General features: G+C 37.6%; 1 protein-coding gene across 1 annotated transcript in view; it reads right to left on the bottom strand.

Moving 5' to 3' along the window:
- The window catches only part of MAST2 (microtubule associated serine/threonine kinase 2), a 165,380-nt gene that overhangs the window by 46,609 nt on the left and 105,797 nt on the right, over positions 1 to 12,974 (bottom strand). Inside the window, 4 exon segments of the mRNA XM_031058677.1 lie at positions 1,811 to 1,965; positions 6,737 to 6,815; positions 9,344 to 9,364; positions 11,742 to 11,817. Of these exon segments, the coding sequence (XP_030914537.1) occupies positions 1,811 to 1,965; positions 6,737 to 6,815; positions 9,344 to 9,364; positions 11,742 to 11,817 (331 nt within the window).

Below are 12,974 nucleotides of genomic sequence, written 5' to 3'. Positions count from 1 at the left end.
AGAGTCACACAGCATCACAGTACTGGCAATAAGCAAAATGAAAACCAAATGAGGCACAGTGAGTTAAAAAAATTAAATTACTTCATTCTAAGTTTTGGAATACCAATAAGTCTGGACATTTTCACACTAAAAAACAGTGAGAGAACCAGAAAAGGTATTCAAGAGAAGAAGATTAATCACTTATATGACACACTGAATTAATCTCATCTCACCACAAATTATAAACCTACTCTGTGATCAGTCTGCTTCAAATAGGCTCACAGAGGCAAATTCTCTGCAACCTGATAACCCATATTAACAAGGAAGAAAATAAAATTGGGCTCTTTACATGGTCATGTATATCATTCTTGCACTAGCAGAAGTGTCTTCTACAACAGGATGACACCTGTGTTAGAGGACAATCATTCCTTTAGCATGTGTGTCTACAGGAGCTGCCGCACCCCTAGAGAATTGGTGCCACTACAGTTACACTACTCAGCAGGGGTCAGGGTTATCAGTGGCAGGACTATGGTTCAAAGGGACTTAGTACAGAATTTATCATTAGTCTTCACTACACTACATGGCACTGAGGAGGTCTCTGGCTGAGTGTGCCACTACCCACAGTACTCACCTGCTCCTGTAGATTACTGTGTAACTACACTTGGCAGGTCCATACGCAATTACCCTGCAGCCTGCACTGAAGTTCAGAACATACAAATAATTACAAATAATCCTGAAAGGTCAGCTCTGCCATGACAAGATATTCACCATGGGTTTTGTTACTATCCTGGTCTGTTTCACTTCCTACTTTTACAAATTCCTACCCAAGTCCTGAGCTGGGGACACCGATTCAGCAATTCCAGCTGGCAGAGTTTTTGAATATTGCCCATTAATTTAAAGGTGATATCCACCTCCAACATCCTCAGATGAATGAAGACTTCACCTCCTTCAACCCTTTTCTTTCACAAAGTGTGTCTAGACTTTCCCTAGACTTTCATTCACTTGGTCCAGCACTAAAGGCATAGCAACAACTTGAGGCTTTAGCCATAATTCAAAGTGTTTGTGGATTTATTCCACATAAGTGTTAGAGATCTGCAGAAAGACTGCCCAGAGAGTTTGTGGAATCTCTGTCCTTGAAGTTACTCAAAAGCTATATGGACACGACCCTGTGCAGTCTGCTTGAATAGGGTTTTGCACAGAATGACCTCCAGAGATTCTTTCCAACCTTAGCTATTCTTTAATTCTGTGAAAGATGAAATTGTAGTTGCTTCTGGTTTTATGTATGGAGAAATCAACTACACATGGAAATAACCTGGACAGTATCTTTGAACAACCAGTTCTCTGAACCAAAAGTAAAATTATTCAACTATTAATACAGCAGAAACGTTTTCAGCACTATTACAAAATCGTGCTGGGGTGCGACTCCATTTAAGGTTTTGACTTTATCTACTCTGAAGTACTGCCAGAAAAGTTATTAAAAGTGGTTATAACCACATCCTTATGATATTGCAGCAAAATTCTGAGAAGAAACTTCACTAAAGGAAATCTACACCCTATGCATTTAGTTTGAGACACTTCCTGATCATGTTTTCATAGAGTTATTGTGCAAATATAAAAGTAGAGCATACCAACCACTTTGCAATCCAAAAGCTCAGCAATGTGAGAAAAAATCCTTTGTGATCAGATGAGGTGAGTTAAATGCTGATTAAAAGTTTCAAACACATGTAACAAAGCAACTACAAGCAACTATTCTTTGATCTGAAAGCACATATAGAAATTCAATAAATGTGTCCAACATCTTAAAAAATTCAACAAGCAATCCAAAGCTCACCTGAGACTGCGAGACCGAGGCCTCAAGGCTGGAGAATGGCGCCCTTCCTCATCAGTGATGCTCTCAGTACTGAAATGCTTTGTCAGGAAATGAAGTTCATCTGCCGTGGGCTGAAAGGGCAGCTGGTGCAGCTTCTCCTGAGATGAGCATGATGACTGAGTACAGAAAAAAATACAGAAAAGAAATGCACTAAACGCATGCATAGGGGTCAGCTAATGAATGGAAGAGGAACGGATTCTGCCAGACACTGCGCACTCCAGCGGAAAAGAAAGCTATTTATCAGACCAGGTGCCTCTTTTATTGCTCTCATCAGGCTAAGCCAACCCTTACATTCAATGATGGAGCTGGTGAGATTAGGAAAACTTTGGGAGAGGGCTAGGGAACCATTGCATCTGATTCTGGAACCAGCACATCTGATCATGCAGCTAATTTATTATCAGGAGACAGAAAGGGAGGCACGTGAGTACCAGCACTACTCAGGAAAGGACAAGGAGGTTCCTGGAGTGTTGAGCAACTTTCTTTCCTTTTCCCTCATATTCTTTTAGCTCAGGAGCTTCATGGCATGCAAAATGCTATGGAGCTGTGTAGACCTCAGATTTTTTTGGTTATTGGCTCTCACTGGAAATTGCTATTGTAAATGATCAGGATTTTATTTCTCCTTTTCATTACCCATCAGGCTTCTTCTCCAACCAAAGAAGCAATAATACGTAAAGTATCTGACTTGTAAGACTAAGTTTCTCATCAGTGAGCTAAACATTTTATTCTTCTGTAAGTAAGTTGATGCATTTATATGACACATGTTTTGTGATAATAACAGACATGAAACTGTTTTAATTTGTGAACCTCATAAAACCTGAGATTAAAAGAAATATTTGTGGAAATATTTGTGGAAAATACTAATAACATCAAAGTTAGACATTCCAGGGGAAAAAGCTGAAGGTCAAGTAACAAATGTATTTTTTTGTGTGTGATTCTTCAATGCCCCTTTCCATTTTAGAGAAGAAAATAAATTACGTAAGGACAAATTTAAAATTCTCTTTAAAAACAAAAGGGAAAATGAAAAAAAAAAAGGTGCTGAATAATCAGAGTAGCACTGAACAACACCAGTGGGCCTTATTAAAAACATCACCCTGACCTAAGTTCCACAGCTCCTTATTATCTGATGAAATTAATTATGTACACTGTTCCAGCAGAAAAACTTTTCCTTTTGCTACAACAACCCTCACTTAGACTGAAGAACTAGATCCTAGTACCAGAAGTATTGGTAGGAGGGAGTTATACATGATATAAGACATATGACCAAAGATTTAACTCACCTAGCGTGGGAAAGAAAGCATATCTGTCTTTTGTGATATAGCTAGATCATTTGGATTGACATTTTCTGAGGGGAAAAACCCAATCAACCAGCAAATCTGAGATGAACAAGTAACATAGAATGTTCAAATGGTGTAGTTATTCCAAGTATTGTAAGAAACAGAAAATCAGGTTATATAAGAACATATCAACCTAAAGATCCTATTTTAGACAAAAATTTAATTGGCTCCAGATCCACTCCCACTGCACTGCACAGAGGCATTTTACAGAAAAGGAAGTACTAAAAACACTTAAAAACCTACTTTAACAGATACCCAAGTTCTGGTATTGCAAATACGTGTCTGATTCAAAACAAATTAGTTTAGCACATAGTTACTTGAATTAGGAAAAAAAATCAAAACTTATAATCTAGAAAAATCATTAAAAACTTTATGTTTCCCAACAGCAAAATCACTGGGGAAGTAGTGCTAGTCAACCCATGGACAGCATAGCAAAATTCTCCCTCCACTTCCTCTCCCTAAAAGCAATAAGATCACAAAGTTTAGAATTCCAGAGAATAATTAATGAAGGCCCTGAAGATAAAGACCACGGACATTCTCTGCCAAGGGCTGCTCTAGCAGTATTAAGGCATATGACCTTTCAATGAAAAAGCATGAAAGCAAAGTGAAACACTTCTGAAGTATTGATTTTCAGGTAATCACATCACAGTACTCAATATTTGCAGCAGACTAATACAAATATCCCCCTGGTGTCTTAATTACAGATGCAGAATTAGCCAACTATTCTCCAGTAAAAAAAAAAAATCAATCTATATTACTGTTGCTTGTAAACTAACTCTGCATCTAGAAAATGAAGAGCAGATTAACTGTTTAAAAATAATTGTATACTGGCCCATCTAACTGATTCACCTAACTAGAAAGTTCTTCTTCAGCTTTTTCAGTGTTGGTCTGATGCTACATCTGGTCTTCATGATTTGTAAAGAAAAGGGTAAATGTGGTTTGGTTTTGATTGAAATGTCATCCCTCATTTGGAAGTAAAAAATAAAGCAGAATCTACAGGTTCTCACTGACCTAGGACTAGGTAAATGCCTTGGGTTGTTCAGTAGGTTGGTACAGCAGGTGATCTCTGGTCACAGAGATAAGGGTCAGCTCTTGCTCTCATACAAAAGCTCAACCAGCAGGACACAGAACAGACTGGATCCTTCTTGATATTTCACTTCCCACTGGCACATACACCAGAGCAAAGGTCTACTGGCTTCCTTGATCTTGCTTGAGAGAGAAACAATCTTGAGGACTGATCATATGAAATGGAAGCCCAAACTTCTGTTAAATTCCTATCTGCAGCACTAATTCATTGTGTCCTTTTGACAAGCCCCTTCACTGACTCTTACTTCAGTTTCAAAGTCTATGTAGGAATAACACTGCTTATCAACTTTAGAGGTGTTATTCAGATCAATTCAAATTAATTCTAATCTGTGAAATACTGAGATAATAGGATTGGCTTAGAAATGTAATACCAGGTTTAATAGCTCCAACAATTGCATCACTGCTTACTAAACAGCCCATTTCAAAGTCTTTCTACTACTGAACCAGCAAAAGGTCTAGAGATGAGGAACTTAGTCACTTAGGGAAAAAAAATAAAAGCCATGGAATTACATGTTTCAACCAATTTCTTGAATGAAGCTGAATTCAGGCCTAACTACAACTATCACTTTATGCTTCTCGTTACATTTCCCTGTTACTTACAGTGAAAAATTACTATTTGAACTGATGCTTTCTATGTGACATGTCTATCTCAGATTTATTGAATTGTTTTTTTCATTGCAAAACATTAATCAAAATGGTCTATCTATTTCTGGGAACATGACAAGAGACAAATATGATGACTGAGTACAGAAAAAAATACAGAACTTTAGAAATTCTCAGCTTTCTCATGCCAGAAAGCCAAGAGCTTTCTAAAAGTGGCCTTGATGTCCCAATTTCAAAGTAAGAACGGATGCTTCCAACAGATTTTTGGTGTTGTTACATTTTGTCTCGCCATGGGCATCCACTTTAAGTCTGGTCAAACTACAAACTCTTTAAAAACTACAGTTTGGCCTCCAAAAGTGTCATCTTCACAAGCAAATTGGAAGCTGTCACAGTGACTACCAATGACCAAGCTATTTTTGGATGTCATCCATATGGAAAGTAACTGTACTTGCTCCATGCTCCCATAGCTTGAAGAGGACTTAGACAAGGATTATGCCCATAAAGATTTAACCTAAGACTATAAAGGCCAAAGCAGAGCCCCTTCTTAACAGCTGCTCTCAAATGCTTCAATATATAATAATGTGTGGCAGTGAAACCAGGGACATCTTTTCATGTACATTTTTCTGTGCTCCTGCCTACATATCTGTATTCACATTGAAATCAAGTCACCTGCCTTCCAAGGAGACAAAAAGCACTCCAAACTCAACAAGAAAACAACTGTCTTGAAGTTCAAAAGGCAACAAATAGTAGAAATGGTGTGAACCAGAGTTTGCGAGAATGCGTCTGAACAAATGAAGTTACAGAGATAAGATTAACATTGCAGAATCAAATTTTAATCATATCTATTCATACTAAAAGGAAACTTTTGACCTCAATTTCTTCTTTTTCTATATAGATTGAATTTAACACTCACCCCCAAAAAACCTTATAAATTTGTGTTTGAGAGGCATTAGAAAGTTTATGGATGAACTTAGAACAGTTCACAAGGAAAACAATGATATAGTGTAAGATTTGCATAACGTGAAGTAATGAGCCCTAATTAATGAAGGCGTTACAATTATAAGGAGCATACTCTAAATAATTAATAAAAACCAAATGATCAGTATTATGGAAAGAGGCAGTGATTTGTTACCACACAGTTGAAGACACCATAAAGACACATACAAAAGCATGTTACATTAAGTCTGTACTTTATAGTTCCAATGTTCCTATGTTTGTCTTTGCAAGGTTCTAATATGGATAACCACCACACTGAGCTGATTTAAATAAAGAGTAAGATTCATTTTAGGAAGCATGTCAGAGTTACAAGGGTTAATGTGGTGCTGCCAGCTTGGTGGTATTGCTGCCAGAACTCAAACAAACTGCAGCCAGCCTTCCTAATGATGGGTGTCAGAACTGGAAAGCTTCATTAGGAGGTACAAATTACTGGGGTTGAATAACAGATGTGGGTTATCAATTTTTCTTTCTGCTAGCCTAGTAGAAGAGGTTTTCATACTAAGTACTTGAAAGCAGACAAGAATTTCATTCCCCAGTTACAAAAAGCTGAGAGATAGAAGGTATTTGTGCACTATCTCTGAGTCCTGCCACTTTGGAGACTTTGTGCCTCTCAAATGATCACTTGAGCCAAGTGCTGCACTGGGATTTCACCAATGCTGAAGGCAAAGTGCAAGATGATAGGAGCTGGGAAATGGAGGAAAAAAGCAGCAGAACCAATAATTAAAATAATTTTTAAAATAATTAGTATATTAAATAATGTTAGCAAAACAATGAAGAAAGATCCAGTATTTTAGTAGAGACTCAGAAGCTGATTTGTTAGGGTGTGTTTGTACAAACTGAATTGCTTGGAAAAGTCTGTGTCACTTACTGAAACTGTTGAACTGGGAGTGTTTGTTCCATATCCAGACGAAGGAAGGGAGGCCAAGGACCAGCGGCGTCCGTCCGTTCTGGGGAAAACACGTGAGGGAAATCACAGTCAGGAACACAGTGCGGCTAATTCTGGAGAGAAATAAGCAAGCTTCTCCTCTGTATCTCCTAACCTCACACTTTTATTAATGCCTTGAGTTATTCAGATAAATCAGGTATCCTATTTACAATCACACTTGTGGAAAAGCAATTAGAGTAAGTTTTGAAAGCAAAACTAGGTGACCTCGGAAAAGCTAAAGCAAACGGGCACCAGAATCCTGCATTAAGTAGATGCTTTGTACTTGTATAAAACTTGGAGCTCCTAAAATAGACAAATACAAACAGCTCCTTGCAAACTTCTTTGAAAAAGACACTCACGCTTATCATACTTATGCAGCTCATTGTCTTCCAAATCAAGATTCAGATTGAGGACAAAAAAAATTACATTAGATCAAGAATCAACTGAAAGCAGATTAATTTGTTTACCTACTCAGAGGGCATTCTGCCCAGCATATTGCCTGGCATGGGTGGAAAATTAAACCCAGCAGATAGAAACAGAGCCAAGGGGCCCACTCCAAATACATAAGTAAATCACAGAAATCTCACCTAGGGTCCTTTCTCCTCCATTCATTATAACATCAGCAGTTATTTCCCTATTGTAGCCAAATAAACATGTTCCTCAGGGAAAACATCCAAAACATTGTGGAGAAACTGCAGAAAGATCTTGTTTTGCCAGTGTAAAAACTGAGGAACCAAGGAACTACACAAGAGCTTCGAGAAGAATCAGGGCTGCCCTCCCTGAAATCCTCTTCTTCCCCCAAACCCAGTCTCAGTGAGGATGGAAACTGAACTACATTCAGCTCAGTCTCACAGCACTTTTTCTAGCTCTGATCTATTTTCCCACATTTTGTGTCCTTAAAATGGACAACCGTGTCCTGTTGCACAGTGGATGGATGGATGTTAAAAGTCTCCTCCTCACATCAGTTTCTGTTTGCTTGGGTTTTTTCATGCAGCAGATTATCAATAACTGGTCATAGCACGAAGCTGAATTAGAACAGCTCTAACTCACTTTGGAGAGACATGGGAGGTTTTGGTACACACAGATACAGTGCATTTATGCAAGTGCATTATAAAATAGGTTATTTGGTACAGGTCTGAAATAGTGATTATAAAAACTTCAACTGTTATCTTCACAGTAATATTTCTCATCCCACTATCCATACCCATGAAGCCTCCAGATAAAGGTGCCTTTATCTGTGCCCACCAAGACAAAAACCCCTATTCACAGTTTTTCCAGCTCTAGTTCCTTTTATTTTCAGGCACTGATACACACCTCTCTTTGTCATCTATCTTAGAATGAGAGGGAAATAAACTCACTGTTCCACATCACTGAAAGAATATTATGTCAATAGAGTTTTTAAAAGACTCATGCTTCATGCATTAAAAAAATAATAAGTCTGTAATGCAGATTTTTATTGCATGCCTATGTTACAGCTAAACCCCATTTAGCCACAGGTGATGTTTTCTCTGGCAAGACAATTAAATGTAAAAGAACAATCTCAAAATAATTTCAAGTGAAATGGAATTCCTTTCTTAACCCTGAAAAACAACAACTATTCACATTACAAAGTTGTAGCATGCTGTGGGAAGGGATTGAGCACCTAACTTCAATAATCTTCACTGAGTTTCTTGTAACATACAGGGGCTCTGGGGAAATATTTATGTCAATGATTCAACCTCACTTTGGAGCCTCAGTCCCAGAGCAAAACACTGTTTCTTGCTGCACAAGTTACTAATTTCTTGCAAAAGAAAAGCTTGATTCTTTTTTTAACTGAAATACCTAAATGGTGTATTGAAATAACTTTAGAATTTTAATTTTTACCAAGTTAAAAGAAAATATCTTTCTCATTTAGAAAATTCCAGCACACTCCTTCATGCTTAGGCTGTTTTCTGCTGATGCAACCCAGGCAAGCAATGTGCTAAGAGTCAGGACAAACATATCCGCTCTACTCTAGCAGAAAGAAGTGGGACAAGAGTTAAAACCTTCCAAATCAAGGAAGGGGAAAAGACCTTTAAAGCAAATTCCTCCTACATTTATGCAAAGCATTTCAAAGTACTTTAATGTTTTGTTAATAAACATACTTTTAGCAAGACAACGTGCAATATTACTTGAGGATAAGACACTTTGAATGACACCTTTAGGTTTTTTTATTTATTGTAGATGCTTTGCTAGCCCAACAAAGACATGCAAACAACAAATTTTGCCTCTAAAATGATATTTTAATTAGTTAATTATGGAGGTGTTTTTATGGCAGCTAAATGCTATGTCATGAAGAAGCAGATCAATTTCAAACAAGGAGTTAGAAAAACAACACATCTTCTCCAGAGCGCTACCTGTTTATCATTTTAAGCCAAAATGTCAAGATTTTCTGTTTCTACTACAAAGACTAGAAGCTGAATGCCTAAATGGGGTTGTTACAGCATGAACTTGTTAGGGACGCGTGCTCAGCTGCACAGAAGCACAGTTCACACATACACACACAAACAGCAGCAATGGGATACACGTTACCTGTCTGCTCTGTGTCCATGGCTGTGTGGAAAAAATTGTACAATAATTATGAGACAGGGAGCAGTAAATGATGCATGTGATTTCTGAAAAAAAACCCTTCATCTTCTGTTACTGGTATTCCTCCAATATTAGTTATAGTGAGTATGAGCAGAATTAACCATACATTCCTGCCTGTGTTGTGGCTATGACACAATCATTGAAAGGGTATCTAACAAGGGATTTATGGTTAATCACAAGTCAGACTAAGGGCGACCTTGCAGGAAATTGTAGTGGCTTTACAATAACACAAGCTTTCCAAACAAGTTTCCTATTCCATCTCAAGAAAGAACTCATCACAAGACTATAAAGAAAGAATGGAAATCAGAAATTATGTCCAAACAGGATAATAAATGAAGAAATTACACCACTAAAAAAGGCAGAAAATCAGCAACAAGTAATTCCTGTGATGGCAAAGGCAGGAAATCAGGCAAGGGCCTGATCTCTTAAACCCGAGGCAATGCCAGTGAAAAGGGTACTGTGAAATATCCATTTCTCTGGCACCACACTTGTAATTCCTTAATTTCATCATATAGAAGTTATTCTGATACCAGTATAGGGCAATCCAGTATGTATCTGTTGTTACTGCTGGCACAGCTATTCAGGCTGTAATGCAAGCAGAAAATAGAAACAGGTTTCTAAAACAAGCAGTGCTTAAGTGTTCTTTTCCCTGACAGGAAAAGTATAGAGAGGAACATGAATACTATGAAGTGAACCACTGTACTCAACAGGACAGACTTAACCTTTATTCACCTATTTATTTAAAAATTAAATTTAAAAAGTGGAAAAGTATGAAAGGGCACTCTTCAGAGTTTTAGAAAGCCATATTGAAGGATCAAGTTGAAACATGATGTTGAAAAATTACAATAAGTTTTGAAAACAACTGCTGTTTCTGCTGCAATTTTTCTACTGTTTTCCAGGATACAGAACTCCTGTGAGATACTTCAGATACTGTGAAAACTGGTAAAAGTTCAGTTGATTTCAACAGAGCTTATTGAATACATCCAGATCAGACTTTAATAACAAATGTGGATGAGTCCATTTGAATTAAGCTGCAGGTAAAGCACTCATTTTCCTTCTGAGGCAACAGGAAAACACATATCCAGTCTCTTACATCTCATGTACTATTAAAAAGCATTTTCTTACATAAGACTAGAAGACCAAAGTCTGCTTCAAACAGAATTCAAGGACACCAGGTCTTCTAGCAAATCACCTCAATGGAGAAATGCTCCAGGATTTTCCTACCATTCAGATAAAGAGTGCACCTTATTCCATCAAATCCTAACCCTTTATTCTTCTCTGAAGTTTTGAGATTTATCATTTTTTCTAACTAGTCCTAAAGCTAAATCTCTCTTTCTCAGAAAACTTACTTCCTCTCAGGATGATCACTCATTTCCTATTCTCAGATAATTTTAATAGAGACTGGGTTTTTTTTTTTCAGCTAAGGCAGAGTTTAATAAATCCAAAATACCTTCCTCACACTTTAATCTAATAACCCACCTCCTATGTAAAGCACTGCTTGGGAGCTCTCTAATTTCCCTGTTTTATCTTTCTCACAAAATTTAACTTTCTGTGTCATTTTCTGCCTACCTGCTGGGACTCAACATTCAAATCGCCATTTTTCTGCTTTTCCCAGCTGTCTCTATTCTCTCATTCCTGTTCCTTACACTAAATCCACCACTGTGGGATCAGATTTCCTCCCAGCAGTTTGACACACCGCATGACCAGCACCTGTCCAGCACTGCTGCAGGGCAGATGACAGCTCCACGCTGGGGTCTCTCAGTGCTGCTCCTGTAAAGGTTCTCTTAGACTTGTAATTTTCCTCATTGAGCAGTAATGTTCTCTTGACATCAATGCCCAAGACAGCAGAGAAAACTCAGGAGTCACTACCAGTGAGAAGGCAGGGAATGAAGACACAGGGTTGTGCACACCTAATTTAAGATATTTCTATACCTTCGTGCAGACACAGCAAAGAAGATCAGTACATTTTCAATACACCTCAGTGAGAGCAACATCTAGGACTACAACTAAGTTACAATTACCCTAATCATGACTGGCTTTAATGTCACTGACTAAATAATGTGTCATATCACATGTCCTACATGTCATTCTTCTGGGAGAACATTGCTTCTTCCTCAGGCAGCATTAACTGCTTCATTTACTTTATCTTTTTCTAGGTCTGAAAAGCCCCTAATACATTCTGGTGCTGCCAAGATGTAAGCCATAAGGAGTAAAATAAAACAAAATTGGAGACATCAAAGAAAGTAAAACACAATCAAAATGTTCTAACCCATAGGCCATTAGTAAATAAACTGCATAGACTATTTGCTTGCCAGTCCAAAGAGAACAGATCTTGCCTTACCTTCGGGCAGGAACAAAGGAAAAATGAGCAGGTGCATTTGGAGAGAAGTTCCTGGGACTGTCCAAGGGGCTGCTACCTGTTTAAGAAAGCAAAAATTAACAATTCAAAACCATTTTTGTTCACATTTGCAACAAATGGAGTAAGTTTTCAGTGTTCTGAAAGACTTAGAACTGCACGTTGTAGTCACAAATAATTGGAAATATGGAGCTTTGAGTCTTTGAGTTTTGAGCATTAGTTTGCTAAAGAAATGTTCTGACACAGATGTACCAGTACTTTTCCTCCTTTTAAAATAATTTAAAGGGTATATTTCATTTCCCACTTTCAGGTAAGTAATGTACCGCCCATAGACAAGAGAGTCTTTTATTATTTTGCAGTAATTTCTATCTTCAAGCTTTTCCTAACACTTGTCAATGAAAAACCTGAGTTAGAAGCGACACATGACAGTTTCAGGAAAAATAAACAGTAACAAAACATTTCTTCCCAATATATGCTAAGGTTGAATGCAAAATTCACTGAGAAAAGAGATATACCATGAAAACTGCACATAATAAAAGGACTATCTATATGTAAGATGATTGGGCTAAAACCTATCAGCAGTCACACTAACCACCACTTTTCTGAAATAGTACTTTACCATGAAAATGAAAGTACCAGCGAAACTATACAGACAAGAAGAAAAAACAGTTAATTTTTGGTGTGGTTTTTTTTTCTGGGCTTTGTCACATGGTGTGTAATCATGGTGAGTGGTTTATTGCAATGTGTTTTATTTCAAAGTAAAAAACAACCATCACGCAGAAAGCCCTTCTGAAAGCCAGGATCATTTACAAACTAACTACAGAAATATTTCAAAGATATGGATGAATTTAGAAGCTTCACATCAGTGAGTGTGCATTCCATTGGGCATGAAGTGGTTTGCTCTGTCCCATCATTAATACAGGCACAGAAGAGAAACTACCCATAGTAAAAGTGTCAACAGTAATTTCTTTGTGCAAACACAACAATATAGCACTAAAATAAGACCAGGAAAACAAAATAGATTCTGGAAAAGGAATACACTGCAAGGTACATCAGAAATGATTTTAAATTTATATCTCATATAAAATGGTTTTATTTTAAAAGCCATGTTGAAAAATCAAAACTCAAGTATGAGCCATCTGCAAAGGACTTGTCTCTGTTTCAGAAGCTCAAGTTGCCCAGCTTGCCCCTCAGGCAAGCAGTGATCCTGAGGTTACA

Source organism: Geospiza fortis, unplaced genomic scaffold (genome assembly GCF_000277835.1).
Source record: "Geospiza fortis unplaced genomic scaffold, GeoFor_1.0 scaffold333, whole genome shotgun sequence".
In the NCBI taxonomy this organism is placed as follows: domain Eukaryota; kingdom Metazoa; phylum Chordata; class Aves; order Passeriformes; family Thraupidae; genus Geospiza; species Geospiza fortis.
This window is presented reverse-complemented; position numbering and strand designations above follow the sequence as displayed.